The following is an 18,183-nucleotide window of genomic DNA, read 5'->3' on the forward strand; positions in this document are numbered from 1 at the left end:
CCAGGTATATGTACAGTAGGGGAATTGCTGTGTCGTATGGTAGCTTTTGAGAAAAGAATACAACATCACTGCCTGCTGTCACCCTGTTTGTTTAACCTATACACTGAACACATCATAAGACATGCTCGGCTGGATGAGTTACAAGATGGAATCAAAATCGGTAGAAGAAATAACAACAACCCCAGATATGCGGATGATACCACTCTAATGGCAGAAAGTGAAGAGGAACTAAAGAGCCTCTTGATGAGGGTAAAGGAGGAGAGTGAAAGAGCTGGCTTAAAACTAAACATTATGTATACCTGAGGCTGATTCATTTCGATATATGGCAAAACCAATACAATATTGTAAAGTTAAAAAATAAAATAAAATTTAAAAAAAGAAAAAAATTAAGATCATGACATCCAGCCCAATTACTTCATGGCAAATAGAAGGAAAAAAGTGGAAGTAGTGACAGATCTCCTCTTCTTGGGCTCTAAAATCACTGTGGATGGTGACTGTAGCCATGAAATCAGAAGACAGTTTCTTCTTGGCAGGAAAGCTATGACAAACCTAGACAGTGTTTTGAAAAGCAGAGACATTACTCTGCCAGAAAAAGTCCATATAGTCAAGGCTATGGTCTTCTCAGTGGTCACATACAGTTATGAGAGCTGGACCGTAAAGAAGGCAGAATGCCAAATAACTGATGCCTTTGAGCTGTGGTGCTAGAGAAGACTCCAGAAAGTCCCTTGGACAGCAAGGAGATCAAACCAATCAATCTGCAGGGAAATCAATCTTGAATACTTATTGGAAGAACTGATGCTGAAGCTGAAGCTCCAGTGTTTTGGTCATCTGATGCGAACAGCTGACTCATTGGAAAAGTCCCTGATCCTGGGAAAGATTGAGGGTGAAAGGAGAAGAGGACATCAGAGGGTGAGATGGTTGGATGGCATCACCAATGCAATGGACATGAATATGGGCAAACTTTGGGAAATGGTGAGGGACAGGGGGGCCTGGCATGCTGCAGTCCATGGGGTCACAAAGAATCAGATACAACTGGATGACTGAACAACAACATGGTAGTTTTATTCCTAGTTTTTAAAGGAATCTCCATAGTGTTTTCCATAGTGATTATATCAGGTTGCATTCCTGTCAGCAGTGCAAGAGATATATCTTTTCTCCACACCCTCTCCAGCATTTATTGTCTGTAGATTTTTTTGATGATGGCCATTCTGACCTGTGAGGTGATACCTCATTGTAGTTTTGATTTGCATTGCTCTAATAATGAGTGATTTTGAGCATCTTTCCGTGTGTTTGTTGGCTTAGTACTGCTTTTGCTTCCTTCTGTATTTTATATTTTTTCCTTTTCTTGTACTCAAGATATTTTCTTATTCCCTTATGATTTCTTCTTTGACCCAGTGATTGTTCAAAAGTGTGTTGGTAATTTCCATGTATTTGTAAATTTTCCCATTTTCCTTCATTTATTGTCTTCCAATTTCATTCCATTGTGATTGAAAAAGATATTTTATATAATTTCTTAAATCTTAAGTATTGTTTCATGGCCTAACATATGATGTATCCTGGAGAATATTCTGTGTGCACTTGATAGGAATATGAATTCTACTGCTGCTGGGTATAATATTCTGTTTGTTAACTCTATATGGTTCAATTATACATGCTTGTTAGGTCCATTTGGTCTATAGTATTGTTCAAGTCTGCTGTTTCCTTCTTCATGTCCTATCTGAATTTTCTATCCACTCTTAAAAGCAAGATATTCAAGTCCACGATCATTCTATTGCTATTTCTTCTGTCACTGTTTGCTCTATATATCATAGGTGCTCTGATGTTGAGTGCATAAATATTTATCATTGTTATATCCTCCTGTTGAATTGACCCTCTATCTTTATGTAATGACTTTCTTTGCCTTCATGACAGCTTTTGATTTAACATCTATTTTGTCTGCTATAAGTGTAGCCACCCACACTCTCTTTTGATTCCTATTTGCATGGAATATCTTTTCCCATCCCTCACATTTAGCCTATGTGTGCCCTTAAAACTAAAGTGAGTCTCTTGTAGATATCATATATATATACATACATAATATATCTAGTTGAATCTTGTTTTATTCATTCAGTCACTCTATGTCTTTTATTGGGGCATTTAATCTATTTATATTTAAAGTAAATGTTAATTGTAAGAATTTATAAGTTCATTTTTGGTTTGGGGGATACTTTTATTACTGGAGTATAATTGCTTTACATCGTTGTGTTGGGTTCTGCCATACAACAATGTGAATCAGGTATAAGTATACATATATCCCCTCCCTCTTGAATCTCCCTCCCACTCCATCCCCTATCCCAGCCCTCTAGGTCATCACAGAACAAGCTGAGTTCCCTGTGTTCTACAGCTGCTTCTCACTAGCTAGCTATTTTACACATGGCAGTGTATATATGTCAATGCTACTGTCTCAGTTCCTCCCACCCTCTCCTTCCCCCACTGTGCCCACAAGCTCATTCTTTACATCTGCATCTCTAGTCCTGCCCTGCAAATAAGTTCATCAGTACCATTTTTCTAGATTCCACATATATGTGTTAATATACAATCTTTGTTTTTGTTTCCTGGCTTATTTCACTCTGTATAACAGGCTGTAAGTTCATCCACCTCACTACAACTGACTCAGGTTCATTGCTTTTTATGGCTGAATAGTATTTTATTGTATATATGTAGCACAACTTCTTTATCCATTCATCTATTGATGGACAGCTAGATTGCTTCCACGTCCTGGCTATTGTAAATAGTGCTGCTATGAACATTGGGGTGCATGTGTCTTCTTTAAAGTTTAATTATTTTTTAATGTTTGGAGTAGCTTTATTCATAATCACTCCAAATTAGCAACAGCCAAGATGTTTTGTAAAAGACAGCTATCAAAAACAAACACATTTTTTAATTAATTTTATTTTATTTTTAAACTTTACATAATTGTATTAGTTATCTACACAATGGAATTCTGATTTTATTTTATTTTTAAACTTTACATAATTGTATTAGTTTTGCCAAATATCAAAATGAATCCATCACAGGTATACATGTGCTCCCCATCCTGAACCCTCCTCCCTCCCCATACCATCCCTCTGGGTCGTCCCAGTGCACTAGCCCCAAGCATCCAGTATCGTGCATTGAACCTGGACTGGCATCTCGTTTCATACATGATATTTTACATGTTTCAATGCCATTCTCCCAAATCTTCCCACCCTCTCCCTCTCCCACAGAGTCCATAAGACTGTTACAATGCAATTCTAGTTGGCAATAAAAGTAACATTCTTGATGCATGCAACAGGTGGATGAGTCCTAAATGTATTTTAAAGTGAAAAAAGCCACATCCAAAAGACATGTGTCTTTTTGAATTATGGTTTTTTGAGGTGTGTGCCCAGCAGTGGAATTCTGGATCATACGATAGTTGTATTTTCAGTTTTTAGGGAACCGCCATACTGTTCTCAATAGTGGTTGTGTCAATTTATATTCCCACAAACCGTGCAAATTCTCCACACCCTCTCTAGCATTTATTGTCTGTAAACTTTTTGATGATGGCCATTCTGACCTGTGTGAGGTGATACCTCATTATAGTTTTGAGTTGCATATCTCTAGTAATGAGCAATGTTCAGCATCTTTTCATGTGTTTCTTGGTCATGTGTATGTCTTCTTTGGAGAAACATCTATTTAGGTATTCTGCCTATTTTATTTTTTTTTTATTGAGCTGCATGAGCTGCTTGTATATTTTAAAGATTAATCTTTTATTGCTTCACTTGCAAATATTTTCTCCCATTCTGAGAGTTCATCTTGTTTATGGCTTCCTTTGCTGTGCAAAAGCTTTTAAGTTTAATTAGGTCACATTTGTTTATTTATAAATGTCATCTTGTTTAATTGTTTTCTGTTTTGTAGTTCTTTTATTCCATTCTTTCTCTCTTACTGTCTTCCCTTGTGACTTGATGATTTTTCTGTATTAACATGCTTTGGTTTTTACCTCTTTTTCTTGCATATATCTTTTTTAGGTGTACTCTTTGTGGTTACCATGCAGCTTAGATAAAACATACTTATAACAGCCTGTTTTGAACAACTAATTTAATTTCAGTCACATACAAAAACTCTACACTTTTACTTGTACTCACACACACACATTTTATGTTATTATGTCACCAGTTAAATTTTTTATATTTTGTACTAATTAGCATATGTTTCTATTATAGTTATTCTGAATACTTTTGTTCTTAACTGTCATATCATGTTAAAAGTGGCTTATGCACCACAATTAGAGTATTATTGCAATATTGCATATTATATTTATCTATATTGACAGTGAGATTTATATTTTCATACGATTTTGTATATTTTTAGCATCTATTTATTTCAACTTTAAGAGCTCCCTTTGGCATAGCTTATAAGGCAGCTTTAATGAGGAAAACTCTCTCAGTTTTTCTTGTCATGGAGAGTTTTTATCTCTTTTTCTTTTTTAAAGAACATTCTTACCAGGTATAATAATCTTGGTTACCAATGGGGTTTTTTCAGTACTTTGAATACATCATTCCATTCTCTCTTGGTCTATAAGGTTTCTGCTGAGAAATCTGATGATATTTTTATAGAGATTCCCTTGTATATGATGCTCTTCTCTTGCTATTTTCAAAAGTTTGTCTTTCCAATGTGGATTCCTTTCCAATTTGGATTCCAAATTGGAAAGGAAGAAGTAAAACTCTCACTGTTTGCAGATGACATGATCCTCTACATAGAAAACCCTAAAGACTCCACCAGAAAATTATTAGAACTAATCAATGAATATAGTAAAGTTACAGGATATAAAATCAACACACAGAAATCCCTTGCATTCCTATACACTAATAATGAGAAAATAGAAAGAGAAAAAAGGAAACAATTCCATTCACCATTGCAGTGAAAAGAACAAAATACTTAGGAATATATCTACCTAAAGAAACTAAAGACCTATATATAGAAAACTATAAAACACTGGTGAAACAAATCAAAGAGGACACTAATAGATGGAGAAATATACCATGTTCATGGATTGGAAGAATAAATATAGTGAAAATGAGTATACTACCCAAAGCAATTTATAGATTCAATGCAATCCCTATCAAGCTACCAACGGCATTCTTCACAGAGCTAGGACAAATAATTTCACAATTTGTATGGAAATACAAAAAACCTCGAATAGCCAAAGCTATCATGAGAAAGAAGAATGGAACTGGAGGAATCAACCTGCCTGACTTCAGGCTCTACTACAAAGCCACAGTCATCAAGACAGTATTGTATTGGCACAAAGACAGAAATATAAATCAATGGAACAAAATAGAAAGCCCAGAGATAAATCCATGCACCTATGGACACCTTATCTTTGACAAAGGAGGCAAGAATATACAATGGATTAAAGACAATCTCTTTAACCAGTGGTGCTGGGAAAACTGGGCAACCACTTGTAAAAGAATGAAACTAGAGCACTTTCTAACACCATACACAAAAACAAACTCAAAATGGATTAAAGATCTAAACGTAAGACCAGAAACTATAAAACTCCTAGAGGAGAACATAGGCAAAACACTCTCCGACATACATCACAGCAGGATCCTCTATGACCCACCTCCCAGAATATTGGAAATAAAAGCAAAAATAAACAAATGGGACCTAATTAAATTTAAAAGTTTCTGCACAACAAAGGAAAGTATAAGCAAGGTGAAAAGACAGCCTTCAGAATGGGAGAAAATAATAACAAATGAAGCAACAGACAAACAACTAATCTCAAAAATATACAAGCAACTCCTACAGCTCAACTCCAGAAAAATAAATGACTCAATCAAAAAATGGGCCAATGACCTAAACAAACATTTCTCCAAAGAAGACATACAGATGGCTAACAAACACATGAAAAGATGCTCAACATCACTCATTATCAGAGGAATGCAAATCAAAACCACTATGAAGTACCATTTCATGCCAGTCAGAATGGCTGCAATCCATAAGTCTACAAGCAATAAATGCTGGAGAGGGTGTGGAGAAAAGGGAACCCTCTTACACTGTTGGTGGGAATGCAAACTAGTACAGCCACTATGGAGAACAGTGAGGAGATTCCTTAAAAAACTGGAAATAGAACTGCCTTATGATCCAGCAATCCCACTGCTGGGCATACACACTGAGGAAACCAGAAGGGAAAGAGACACGTGTACCCCAATGTTCATTGCAGCATTGTTTATAATAGCCAGGACATGGAAGCAACCTAGATGTCCATCAAGAGATGAATGGATAAGAAAGCTGTGGTATATATACACAATGGAGTATTACTCAGCCATTAAAGAGAATACATTTGAATCAGTTCTAATGAGGTGGATGAAACTGGAGCCTATTATACAGAGTGAAGTAAGCCAGAAAGAAAAACACCAATACAGTATACTAATGCATATATATGGAATTTAGAAAGATGGTAACAATAACCCTGTGTACGAGACAGCAAAAGAGACACAGATGTATAGAACAGTCTTTTGGACTCTGTGGGAAAGGGAGAGGGTGGGATGATTTGGGAGAATTACATTGAAACATGTACAATATCATGTATGAAACGAGTCGCCAGTCCAGGTTCGATGCACGATACTGGATGCTTGGGGCTGGTGCACTGGGATGACCCAGAGGGATGGTACAAGGAGGGAGGAGGGAGGATGGTTCAGGATGGGGAACACATGTATACCTGTGGTGGATTCATCTTGATATATGGCAAAACCAATACAATATTGTAAAGTTAAATAAAATAAAATACAATTTTTTTTTTTAAAGTTTGTCTTTGTCTTTGAATTTTGAATATTCAGTTACTATGTGTCTTGATTTATACTTCTTTGATTCTACCATCATGAGACCTTTGGGCTTCATGAATCTGAATATCCATTTACTTGCCCAGACTTGGGAAATTTTCAGCCATAATTTCCTTAAATAAATTATCAACACTTTTTCTTTGTATTCTCTTTGTAACTCCCATAATGTATGTATTGATTTTCCTGTAGTATCCCATAGACTTTTTTTTTTCCTTTTCCTACTCTAACTGGATAATTTCAAATACTCTGTCTTTGAATTTCTTGTTCGTTTCTTCTGTTTGGTCAAATCTGCTAATGAGACACTATTCAATTTTAATGCAGTCATTTTGTTTTTAGAACCAGAGTTTTTGTTTGGTTATTCTGAATGTTTTCTATCTCTTGCTGAACTTCTCATTTTGTTCACAAATTGTTTTCCAAATTTTACTTAGTGATCTGTCTGTGTTCTTTGGTAGTTTGCTGAGCTTATTTAATATGACGATATTGCATTGTTAGGCAATTCATAGATCTCTATTTCTTTCTGATTCGTTATTGGAGTTAGTTTTGCTCCTTTGGTATTGTCATGTTTTCCTGATTCTCCATTCTTGTAGCCTTGCATTGGTGTCTGTGTATTTGAATAAGCAGTCTCTTCTTCCAGTCTTTTAGGGCTGGCTCTAATGGGAAAAAAGATAGTCACTGTAAAGCTCAACAAAGTTTGAGGCTTCAGCTGTAGAGGCATGTGGGATGTTGGTTGCAGGAGTATGTGAGGTTCTGGCTATAGGGTTGAATTGACTACTGTCTGTGGGTATATGTGAGAAATGGTTTTCAGTGCCATGTGTCTCTGTTGCTGTGATCTCCTTCCACTTATATTTGTTTGGAAAAGAACCCACCTGCCAATGCAGGAGACATAAGAGAGGCAGGTTCGACCCCTGGGTTGGGAAGATCCCCTGGAGAAGGGCATGGCAATCCAGTCCAGTATTATTTCCTGGAGAATCCCATCGACAGAGGAGCCTGGTGGGCTACAGTCCATAGATCTACAAAGAGTTGGACACAACTGAAATGAATTAGCATGCGTGCATGAACCCTCAGATAATGTCCTCACTGTTCTGGGTGCCGTGAGACAGAAGCCAGCTTCCCAGGCAATGCCTCACAAATTATGGGGAAGCTAGACTCACTTCATTCTCTCTTCCTCTTGTGGGAAAAGTCACAGTCTAGAGGTATCTCTCTCAGCACTGAGTCATGCTGGCCTGGGATCAAGGTGATGAGGTAAAGTGAAACTGTTCTTACCCTTTCCCTATGGTGGAATTAGGATTTTTGGTCCATCAAAGTGCTAGAACCGCAACTGAACTCTGAAGATTTCTTAGGGGTATTTCTGACCATGGATAGTTGTTAAAATAATATATCCTGGTGTATTGCTGGCATCAGTGACTTCTTTCTCTTTTAAGGAAGCTTATGATTGCATCTTGCTCGGATAATCCAGAATAATCTCATTATTGTATGGTCAACTTATTACCAGCTTTCATTCTATCTGCTACCTTAATTCACCTTTTCATATAATGTAACATATCCACAGATTCCAAGGATTAAGACATGGATATCTTTGAGGGGCCATTTTTCTACCATTATTTGAAAATCTGAGTGTTGTCAGTACCCAGTGAACACTGTCTTCTTGCTCAGAGCCAATCTGTTAATGGCCTCACTCAGAAAAGACACCACAATTTAGCTCTTAAATGCTACATGAGCATAGGAGAAAGTTTACACTGCAATGCTTATTAAGGAACCCATTTAGCAAACACTGTCTTTACCTAAAAATCCTCCCTGCATAGGGAAATATCCTTCTATGGAGAAGACAACTCATAAGTCCCCATAGGATTTCAAGGCAGCTTGTAAATCTGTCACTTTTCTTCCTGTCTATACAACTTCAGTGGCATGTTCTAACCACACTTGGAATTGTCATTCCTAGTTGTAACCACTGCATCTACCACAAATGTCTCTACTTTAGGAAGCTAGTGCCTTTCTCTGGCCTCCCAAAGCTACTCCCAGATGTCCTTCCCCATAAGAGTTGTGCTGTCCCAAGCTTCAACTCAGCTGGAGACACAGGGTAAGGGCCATGAACCAAGACAAGCCCTTCTGTACCAAGCTTCTTTCTCTTCTGGGAAAAAAAAATCCCAATTTTTTAAAAATAATAGGCCTTAAGAAAATGCAATCTAAATTTTATTTTCTTGTGGCTGATTTTTAAGGCTTGTGAAATCTAGTGACGTTGCATAGGGCCTAACACAATGGCCCCATTCCTAGTCTCTTGGTGAATATTTAGCTTTAGGAAAATTATGCTTTAAGTATAAAATGCACCCACTTTCTTTATAGGAGAAGGAAATGGCAACCCACTACAATGTTTTTGCCTGGAAAATTCCATGGACAGAGGTGACCGGCAGGCTACAGTCCATGGGATCGCAGAGAGTCAGACATGACTGAACAACTATCACTCACTCCCTCACTTTCTTTATAAGGCTTCCTTATACTCCTTGGCTTCAGTGAGATAACAGATATTAAACTGTGGCATGTAAAGTTTTCCACATATGTGAAGTTTAGTTCTTTTGTTGCCTCCTACCCCAGAGCCTGTGCCCTCTCCCCAGATTCTGGTGGGATCAACATCCATCACACCAGACTGGTGCAACGTCACCCTGGAGTGCAGAACCTCTGGCGCCACAAAAGACCTGAATGTGACCTGGGAGAACAAGGGCATCCCTGGAGAATGGGAGCAGAGAAGGACATTAGAACCAGCTTGCAGCCCATACATTCTGGCTGTGAGCGTGCCGAGAGGCCAGCCCAATGCCAGCCTCGTCTGTGTGGTCAGCAACCCGGTGGAATATAAAACTGCCTTCTTCGACCTTGGGGGAGTCTGCATCCATGGTGAGTGCAATCTGCCAGAGGGGAGGAGCACTTTCAGAGGTCAGATAGCACTGAGGTCTGGGGGTTCAGGGCTTTTCTTCCCACCATTTTCTTAGCACTGCTTTCTGACCACTTCATACAGGAGTGTAGGAAAAACATCCAACTTACTTTTGCTTTTGAGTGTGTCTCACATCCATGACCTGCTCTAACTGCTTGCCCCTGATAGTCCAGGTAGTCGTTTTTCAGTGCCTCTCTCCACCACTATCCAACATCCATTGTGCATTCAGCATGGTCTTCAGGAAAGTAATCATAATGAGTCATTGTGGCTTTTCTTCAAGTCTGACCTCCATGACTTCCTGTGGGATGTCATGGACGGGCTCAGACGCTCCTCTGTCCACATTTCTGACCTTATTTATACTCTTACCACTGAATTCCTTGTTTGCTGTTCCAGAATGTGCCCTGCTTTGGCAAGTTTTTGTACCTCTGGACATGTTGTTTTCTTGACCATCAGCCCTTCTTCATCCTGTGTCCTTGACTTCCTGTCTCATTCTTCATGGAGGATTCTCTTCAGCCACTGCAGATATGTGGGCTGTGAAAATGCATTCACACATGGCCCTGCCCTAAGATAGGCCCCATGATTGGTCTAAAAATCTGCTAATTTGTCTAAATTCTACTGATGTCTTAAAATTTTAATAAATTTTTAACAAGGAGTCTGCCTTTTCATTTTGCACAGAGCCCTGCAATAATGTAGCCATCCTGCCTTCAGGCATTGACTCCCTTGGGGTGTCTGTGGCCACTCCTATACTGAGTGCTGATTATCTGTTTATGGATTTGTCTCCTGCATGGACAGGAACACTATGAAGGCAGGAGCCATGTTTTGTTCTCCTTTGAATCCCTATGCAAGCACAAGCTCCTGTCCAAAGTTTATGTAATCAAAGTTGCATTGAATGAATGAATAACCTTATCCTGTGTGCGGTCTCACCCTCTGTAAACCATCCTCCATGAGCTGGTGCAGGGGTCTGAAATGCCAGGATCTCTTAAAACATATGTTAATTGGACCTCTCTACTCCAAGGCTAGAGTATCAGGTAATTTTCAATACTCAGCATTACCCACAAGCCCTCACTAATCCCTCTCACCTACATCTCATTCCCTGCTCAGTCCTGCCTGCTGCAATAAGGTGCTGGCAACTCCCAGGGGCTGGCTTTAGATACTGCCATTTCCCAAATGTGGCATCCCTCCTTCCTGGAATGCTATGCCCACTCTGAATATCTGGGAAACTGCTGCTCATCCCTCAAGGTCGGTTTATGCATCACCTCCTCTGGGAGACCCTCCCTGAGGACCTCTATGCAAGGGGTAAATCTCTGTTTTACTGTAATCCCTCTAGTTAGCAGACTTTGATATTTTATCAGTCCTCTCCACCGGGAGACTCCATCTTGCTCATCTCAGTACCCCTGGTACCAGCAGAAGTTCAGGACCTGGTTGAATGAATGATACTACCAGACTCTTCCCTCTTCACCTTCTGAACCAGGACTCTTTAGACTTCTCCACCTACTGTCTATCTTCCTTTGGCAGTGGGTATCTCAAGTTCTCTCTTGACTTTAACTTATTTGCCCTCTGTGTTTGAGGAAAACAGATTCAGCCAACCAGGCGAATGCTGACCTCCTGCCAGACATCCTTAGGGCAGTCGCAGCTGTGTTATTGATCCTCGGAGGTGGACTGTACCTTTGGAAGATACATGAGAAGATGAAGACTGGAAGAGGCAGGTTGCCCTTCTCCTTCCAGGCCCACATACCTCTCTTTCTTCACTGGATTCTTGACATTCTTTCTCCTACAAAATGTCCCTGCAGAGGGGTTAGTGGGTGTGGCCATGGTGTGTGTCCATAGCAGTGGAAGAGGGTACAGATTTCCAAGGCTCAGATTCAAGCCACTCTGTCTATCTCTCAGGTGCAAGGTCACAAGAGGATGATAATGACAGCATTCAGTATGCAGCCAGCAGGAATCTCTAGAGCACATGAACAAGGTGAGACCTGGGCACTGTGCTTTTCCAGGTCTCTCACTGCCTGGCCTGGGTTTTTCCTATCTAGTCACTGATGTTTCTTTTCCTACTTCCTCTTTAACACTTTCCAGACAATCAACAGTGTTATATAAGAAAATTTACTTTGGGGACAAATATACCTCTGGGCACTTAGGGAAATTCATAAGTACTACATGTCAATAGCATTGATTTTTTTCTGGTTCTTCTACGGCTCCTCTATTCCTCAGCTGTTTCAGGAACCTTTTGTCTTGCATTTCCAGGTTATCAGGTCACTGAAAGAAAAGTGACCTTTCAGTACTATCTACAGTGAGGTCTGTAAGTCATGTCATGCCATGAAGACAATTTAATTGGAGGAAACAGAAGAATTGACACTCCCAGGACACCTCTGCCAGGAGTTTGACCCCTGAAGGCACCCGCCTGCTCCACCTCTGGTCCAGTTCCATCTGCCCTTTATCCTTTACCTGGGCCTATGTGGCCTTATTACTTCCTCTGACACCTCTCCAAACTGCCCTCGTGTTCAGGATCCTCACAGTCACAGGATGAGCACTCCTCCTCTGCCATTGACTCAACTCCTGACCCCTCACCTTCTGAAGCTTTCCAAAGAAGACTTTTCTGACTGTGTTAATCCCCACAGCCTCTGCTGTGTGGTTAGTGTGTGTGTTTCCTTAAGAGCATGAGCTGAGGCATGGGGACTGCGTGATGGCCCATGCCACAGAGGATGGAGTTATGACCTTGGTGTTGAGTGCTGAGTTGGGGGTCAATGGAAGGAGCATGGGTAGGTATGAATCTGGAAAGGACTGGCCTGAGGATTCCGTTGCACCTTACATAGAGCAAAGCATGTGTGTCAAGCAGTACACTTGTACTGGGAAGAATGTCTAGTGTATCTTATAACCTTCTTCTTGGTTACTTGTTTTAACCTGGACTTTGGCTTCAAGTTGGCCCATGGGCCCCAAACCCACCTTCTTGTCAAGTGGGAAGAGGAATTTGTAACTCTTCACCCCCTTCCAGGACTTAATTTTCTCAGAAAATAATCCTAGAACCTAGAAGTCAAGAATTGCATTCTTAGGAAAATAGCTTCGGCCTGTCCCTTTCTGGGATAGGGGTACTTGGTCATGATGATGAATGTGCAGTATCCTCTGACCATCCTCGATGAGGCTTCCGGGGGATAGGAAGAGTGAAGTTTGTAGGAAGATATGAACCAGCCCTTTCTGGTCTTTTCTATTGAAGAGTCTTTCTGGCCTCAATCTAAATGTCAGCCTCCTCTTTGCTCACTCACATCCCTTTGTCCAGAAAGATGGCTCCCTTTCCCTGCTCCCTGCTCCCAACCCTGCCTACTGGAATCCTATCATCCTGCCCAAAGCCCTCTTCCAAACCATATGTTCCATGAAGCCTATCTGGTTCCCAAAGGTTAAGAAATGGTCTCTCCAATATCTGACCTTTTCAAACACCTTGGAGGCCCTTACAGTCTGCCCTGGATTGGTCATGAGTCTTTCCTGCTGGACTCACCTTGGGCTCCCTCAGGAGGGTGTTGGAGCCACAAGAAGCCAGTGCCAAGGAGACAAGCACCTCTGTCTGTGAAAGATCTGGGCAACCCTTCTTTCCAACTCCTGGGGAACTCAGCAGACTGAGACCAAGAGCAGAGGCTGTTGAAGGTTTTTCTGGCAAGAGTCCACAAGGAAGCAAAGATGGATGTGATGACCTCCAGCAACCCCACCTGTCCCAGAGGTCAGAGGTGGGGATATTCTCACACCAGCTCCAGCCTCACATGGCCCGAAGACCTGTTTCAGCTGCACTGTGGTGTTGTGAGAGCTTCTACTTTCTCTGGGGGTCCTCACCTCCTGGAAGCCCCTGATTCCTGCCTTGGATCCCAGCTCTTGTGTAAGAAGTGGGTTCAGTCTAGTAGTGAGCTGCTGTGGTTTCTCAACTGACCCAGATTCTTGAGTCACTTGGTTCTCCTCCTTGCTCAGCTCAGTTCAGCTGCTTCATATCTGCCTTCAGACTGTCTAAACATGGTTCCTGCTGAGGGCTTGAGCATCATGAAGCAATGCCATGAGCCTATTTGATGTGTTTATATATATAAGCAGGTGAGAGGGGGAGGTAGGGGATCTGCAATAAGTCACCTTTTCTGATCTCCTGTCCCTCAGGTAGAGCAGAAACCTGAGGGAGATATAGGCACCATCTCCTCACAGAGTTCCCATGTAACTGGTCTTGCTGGGCATCAGTGTCCATAAGCCCAAGAGCATTGTAAGATGAGACCACCCAGTAGTCATTTCCACTCCACCAAAAGTAGAAAAAAGTAAAATGAAGGGACCTGGGTTTTTCCAAACCTATAGTGAACCAGGGTTTGTCCCATGCATTTTAGAAATATTATTCTTATAATCTTTGTAAGGACACTCTAAGGTCGGTATAATTATTCTCATTTGAATAACAGGAAACTGATATCTCAGACTAGTTCTGTGGTAGAGCAAAACCTTAATCTAACAAAGTTCACAGCTTACCCCTTTACCATTAGTCACTGGAGACCTTGTTATTCTAGAGTATTCAGATGGGACTATCCAATTTTTCCTCTCCCAAGGATCTTGGACTCTGACTGAGGTGTCTCAATATCCTAATTGATATGGAGCAGCTGGTGGGTTAAAAAGGATTCTCCTGAAGTGGACAATGAGGTCTTGGTGGGTGGGAAACCATAGAATGAAAGATCTTGACTTCTGATGCAAATGAGACATTTTAAGAGATGTTTCTGCCTCTTGTGTCTCTTTCCATGCAAGGTGTGTGTGGATGTCATCACCTCATCTTCAAACCAGCTTCCCCTTTGCAATGTTAATCATAAAATCATTCAACATTCAATAGGCTTTCCATAAGTCTGCTGCTGCTGCTGCTGCTAAGCTAAGTTGGACTGCTAAGTCCAACTCTGTGCGACCCCATAGATGGCAGCCCACCAGGCTCCCACATCCCTGGGTTCTCCAGGCAAGAACACTGGAGTGAGTTGCCATTTCCTTCCATAAGTCTACGTTTGCCTTTAACAATTCTGTGAGCAAAGATCCCCATTATATAGATGAAGACATATAACCCACAGATATTAGGTACTTCCATAAAGTCTCATGAGTGTAAATGCTTTGGGTCACAGGGAATCATAATTTCATTCATTTTGACTCCTTCTTCTCCCCCATCCCAGACACCCAACCAATCACCATGTGCCATTGAGATAATCCTCATTAAGTTTCTTATATTCCACTCTCTTATTCTTTTAACCCCATTGTCTACCTAAAAGATCTACTACTTACATCACATCTTCATTTGGATGTCTAGCATGTCTAAATTTGAGCTCCCTAAACGTGTTTTCCATATACATCCATTAAATAAATGTTACCTCTGTCCTTCCTTTTGCTCTGGCTACCAAACCTTGGTGTCATCCTTAATTCTTTATTTATACTCCAAATTCTCTAAGCAAATACTAATTATCTTTTCATTTTATATATATAAACACATACATATAATATAACTACCTGTCACTACCTATTTGATCCAATATGACCATCATCTCTCATCTGGACTACTGCAATAATCTCACAGTCTTTCTGTTCCTGCTCTTGGTCTCTTAAAAACTGTTCATAAAATAGCATCAAAAATGATCCCTTCAAACATGTTTCATTTCATTACTCCTTAGCTGAATATTCTTCCTTCACTCCCACTTTTCCTGCAAGGCCCTACACCAGCTGACCCCAATTCCCACATTCCCTTTTTTTCTTAGTCCACTCTAGGACACTGGGACTTTTTGCTATACCTTTAACATAACACTCATGCTCCTGCCTCAGAGTCTTTGTTTCTGCCTAGAATACTCTTATTCCAGGCATTTATATGTCTCATTCTTACCTTCTTACCTTCTTCAGATCATTGCACAAATTTTGTCTTCCTCACCCCCCTATTTAATACTGCACCCTTCTTCTGGCACCTCCTCACTCCTCCCTGATCTGTTTTATCTACAGCACTCATAATAAGGATGTACTTAATCTAGGCTGTCCTCTAAGACAAATATGCAAATCAGTTCTCAAAGAGTAACCTGCAAATGCTAGTATACAAATATCATTATTATTCCCAGGAAATTGCAACACTGATAAGTTAATGAACTTACTCCAGGTTATATAGCTAATAAGTTGGCAGAACTATGATTTAAGTGTTTGAGTCAGATCAAGTTCCTGATCTTGACCACTACATTATATTGATTAAATAAATTATATGAAGGGATACTATTTAGGATTTAAAATACTGAAATACATCTTTATATACTTAAACTGGAAAGTGTCTATGAATATTAAATGTTCTAATCTATTGTTGATTCCTTATAGTGCAGTTTTTAGTTCAGAAGAAAAAATGCATGAACAGAGTGAGATGTTGAACAAAAAACTTTTTTTTTAAAAAAGGACCAAAGAGAAGTGAGAAACATAATAACTGAACTAAAAATTACACTATAATGAGTTAATAATAGATTAGATGCTACAGAAAAAAAGAAGATCAGCAAACTAGAAAAGAGAAGAGTGGAAATAACTCAAGCTTAGCAGACAAAAGAAAAAATTTTAATCCATTTTGAGTTTATTTTTGTATATGGTGTTAGAAAGTGTTCTAGTTTCATTCTTTTACAAGTGGTTGACCAGATTTCCCAGCACCACTTGTTAAAGAGATTGTCTTTAATCCATTGTATATTCTTGCCTCCTTTGTCAAAGATAAGGTGTCCATATGTGCGTGGATTTATCTCTGGGCTTTCTATTTTGTTCCATTGATCTATATTTCTGTCTTTGTGCCAGCACCATACTGTCTTGATAACTGTGGCTTTGTAGTAGAGCCTGAAGTCAGGTAGGTTGATTCCTCCAGTTCCATTTTTCTTTCTCAAGATCTCAACATAAGACCAGAAACTATAAAACTCCTAGAGGAGAACATAGGCAAAACACTCTCTGACATACATCACAGCAGGATCCTCTATGACCCACCTCCCAGAATATTGGAAATAAAAGCAAAAATAAACAAATGGGACCTAATTAAACTTAAAAGCTTCTGCACATCAAAGGAAACTATTAGCAAGGTGAAATGACAGCCTTCAGAATGGGAGAAAATAATAGCAAATGAAGCAACCGACAAACAACTAATCTCAAAAATATACAAGCAACTCCTACAGCTCAACTCCAGAAAAATAAATGACCCAATCAAAAAATGGGCCAAAGATCTAAATAGACATTTCTCCAAAGAAGACATACAGATGGCTAACAAACACATGAAAAGATGCTCAACATCACTCATTATCAGAGAAATGCAAATCAAAACCACTATGAGATACCATTTCACACCAGTCAGAATGGCTGCGATCCAAAAGTCTACAAATAATAAATGCTGGAGAGGGTGTGGAGAAAAGGGAACCCTCTTACACTGTTGGTGGGAATGCAAACTAGTACAGCCACTATGGAGAACAGTGTGGAGATTCCTTAAAAAACTGGAAATAGAACTGCCTTATGATCCAGCAATCCCACTGCTGGGCATACACACTGAGGAAACCAAAAGGGAAAGAGACACATGTACCCCAATGTTCATCGCAGCACTGTTTATAATAGCCAGGACATGGAAGCAACCTAGATGTCCATCAGCAGATGAATGGATAAGAAAGCTGTGGTACATATACACAATGGAGTATTACTCAGCCATTAAAAAGAATACATTTGAATCAGTTCTAATGAGGTGGATGAAACTGGAGCCTATTATACAGAGTGAAGTAATCCAGAAGGAAAAACACCAATACAGTATACTAATGCATATATATGGAATTTAGAAAGATGGTAACGATAACCCTGTATACGAGACAGCAAAAGAGACACTGATGTATAGAACAGGCTTATGGACTCTGTGGGAGAGGGAAAGGGTGGGAAGATTTGGGAGAATGGCATTGAAACATGTGAAATGTCATGTATGAAACGAGATGCCAGTTTTTAAATTTTTCTTTAAGTTTTAAATAAAAAAAAAAGGAAAAAAAAAAAGCAAAAAGAAAAATATAATTTCATTCCTGCCTCATACAACATAAATAGGGAACTAAAACTACAAAGCTAATAGAATAAAAATGTTAAGGAATATGTTTAGGACCCTGGAATGAAACATGAGTTTTTAAATAAAACACAAAAATGTACAGAAACCAGATTATTCAAAGAAATATTGAAAATCATCGTGAAAACTGAAACACTGTCATGTCCATATCCTTACAGCACTTTCCCTGCAACTTATCCTACATGCAAAATGATACAAGACAGTTTAGATGGGTGAAAATCTGAATGGCAAGAACACTTATAAAGACATACTCTCTCACACTGTTAATCAGAGAAACAGTAGCTGAACAATAAAAGATACATCAGATTGAAGTGAAGTGAAATGAAATTCACTCAGTTATGTCCAACTCTTTGCGA

General features: G+C 39.7%; 1 protein-coding gene across 2 annotated transcripts in view; it reads left to right on the plus strand.

The window, feature by feature from the left end:
* LOC139181314 (SLAM family member 9-like) overlaps positions 1 to 17,330 on the plus strand; it is a 32,851-nt gene extending 15,521 nt beyond the window's left edge. Inside the window, exons 4-7 of one of the 2 annotated variants that reach the window (XM_070784338.1) lie at positions 9,432 to 9,728; positions 11,342 to 11,467; positions 11,653 to 11,728; positions 12,004 to 17,330. In XM_070784338.1, coding sequence (XP_070640439.1) covers positions 9,432 to 9,728; positions 11,342 to 11,467; positions 11,653 to 11,714 — 485 coding nt within the window. In that variant the 3' untranslated portion in view covers positions 11,715 to 11,728; positions 12,004 to 17,330. The remainder of the gene's footprint in view (positions 1 to 9,431; positions 9,729 to 11,341; positions 11,468 to 11,652; positions 11,729 to 12,003) is intronic. The other variant, XM_070784343.1, reaches the window with a different exon arrangement.
* Positions 17,331 to 18,183: the final 853 nt, after the last annotated feature.

Source organism: Bos indicus, chromosome 3 (genome assembly GCF_029378745.1).
Source record: "Bos indicus isolate NIAB-ARS_2022 breed Sahiwal x Tharparkar chromosome 3, NIAB-ARS_B.indTharparkar_mat_pri_1.0, whole genome shotgun sequence".
Lineage (NCBI taxonomy): Eukaryota > Metazoa > Chordata > Mammalia > Artiodactyla > Bovidae > Bos > Bos indicus.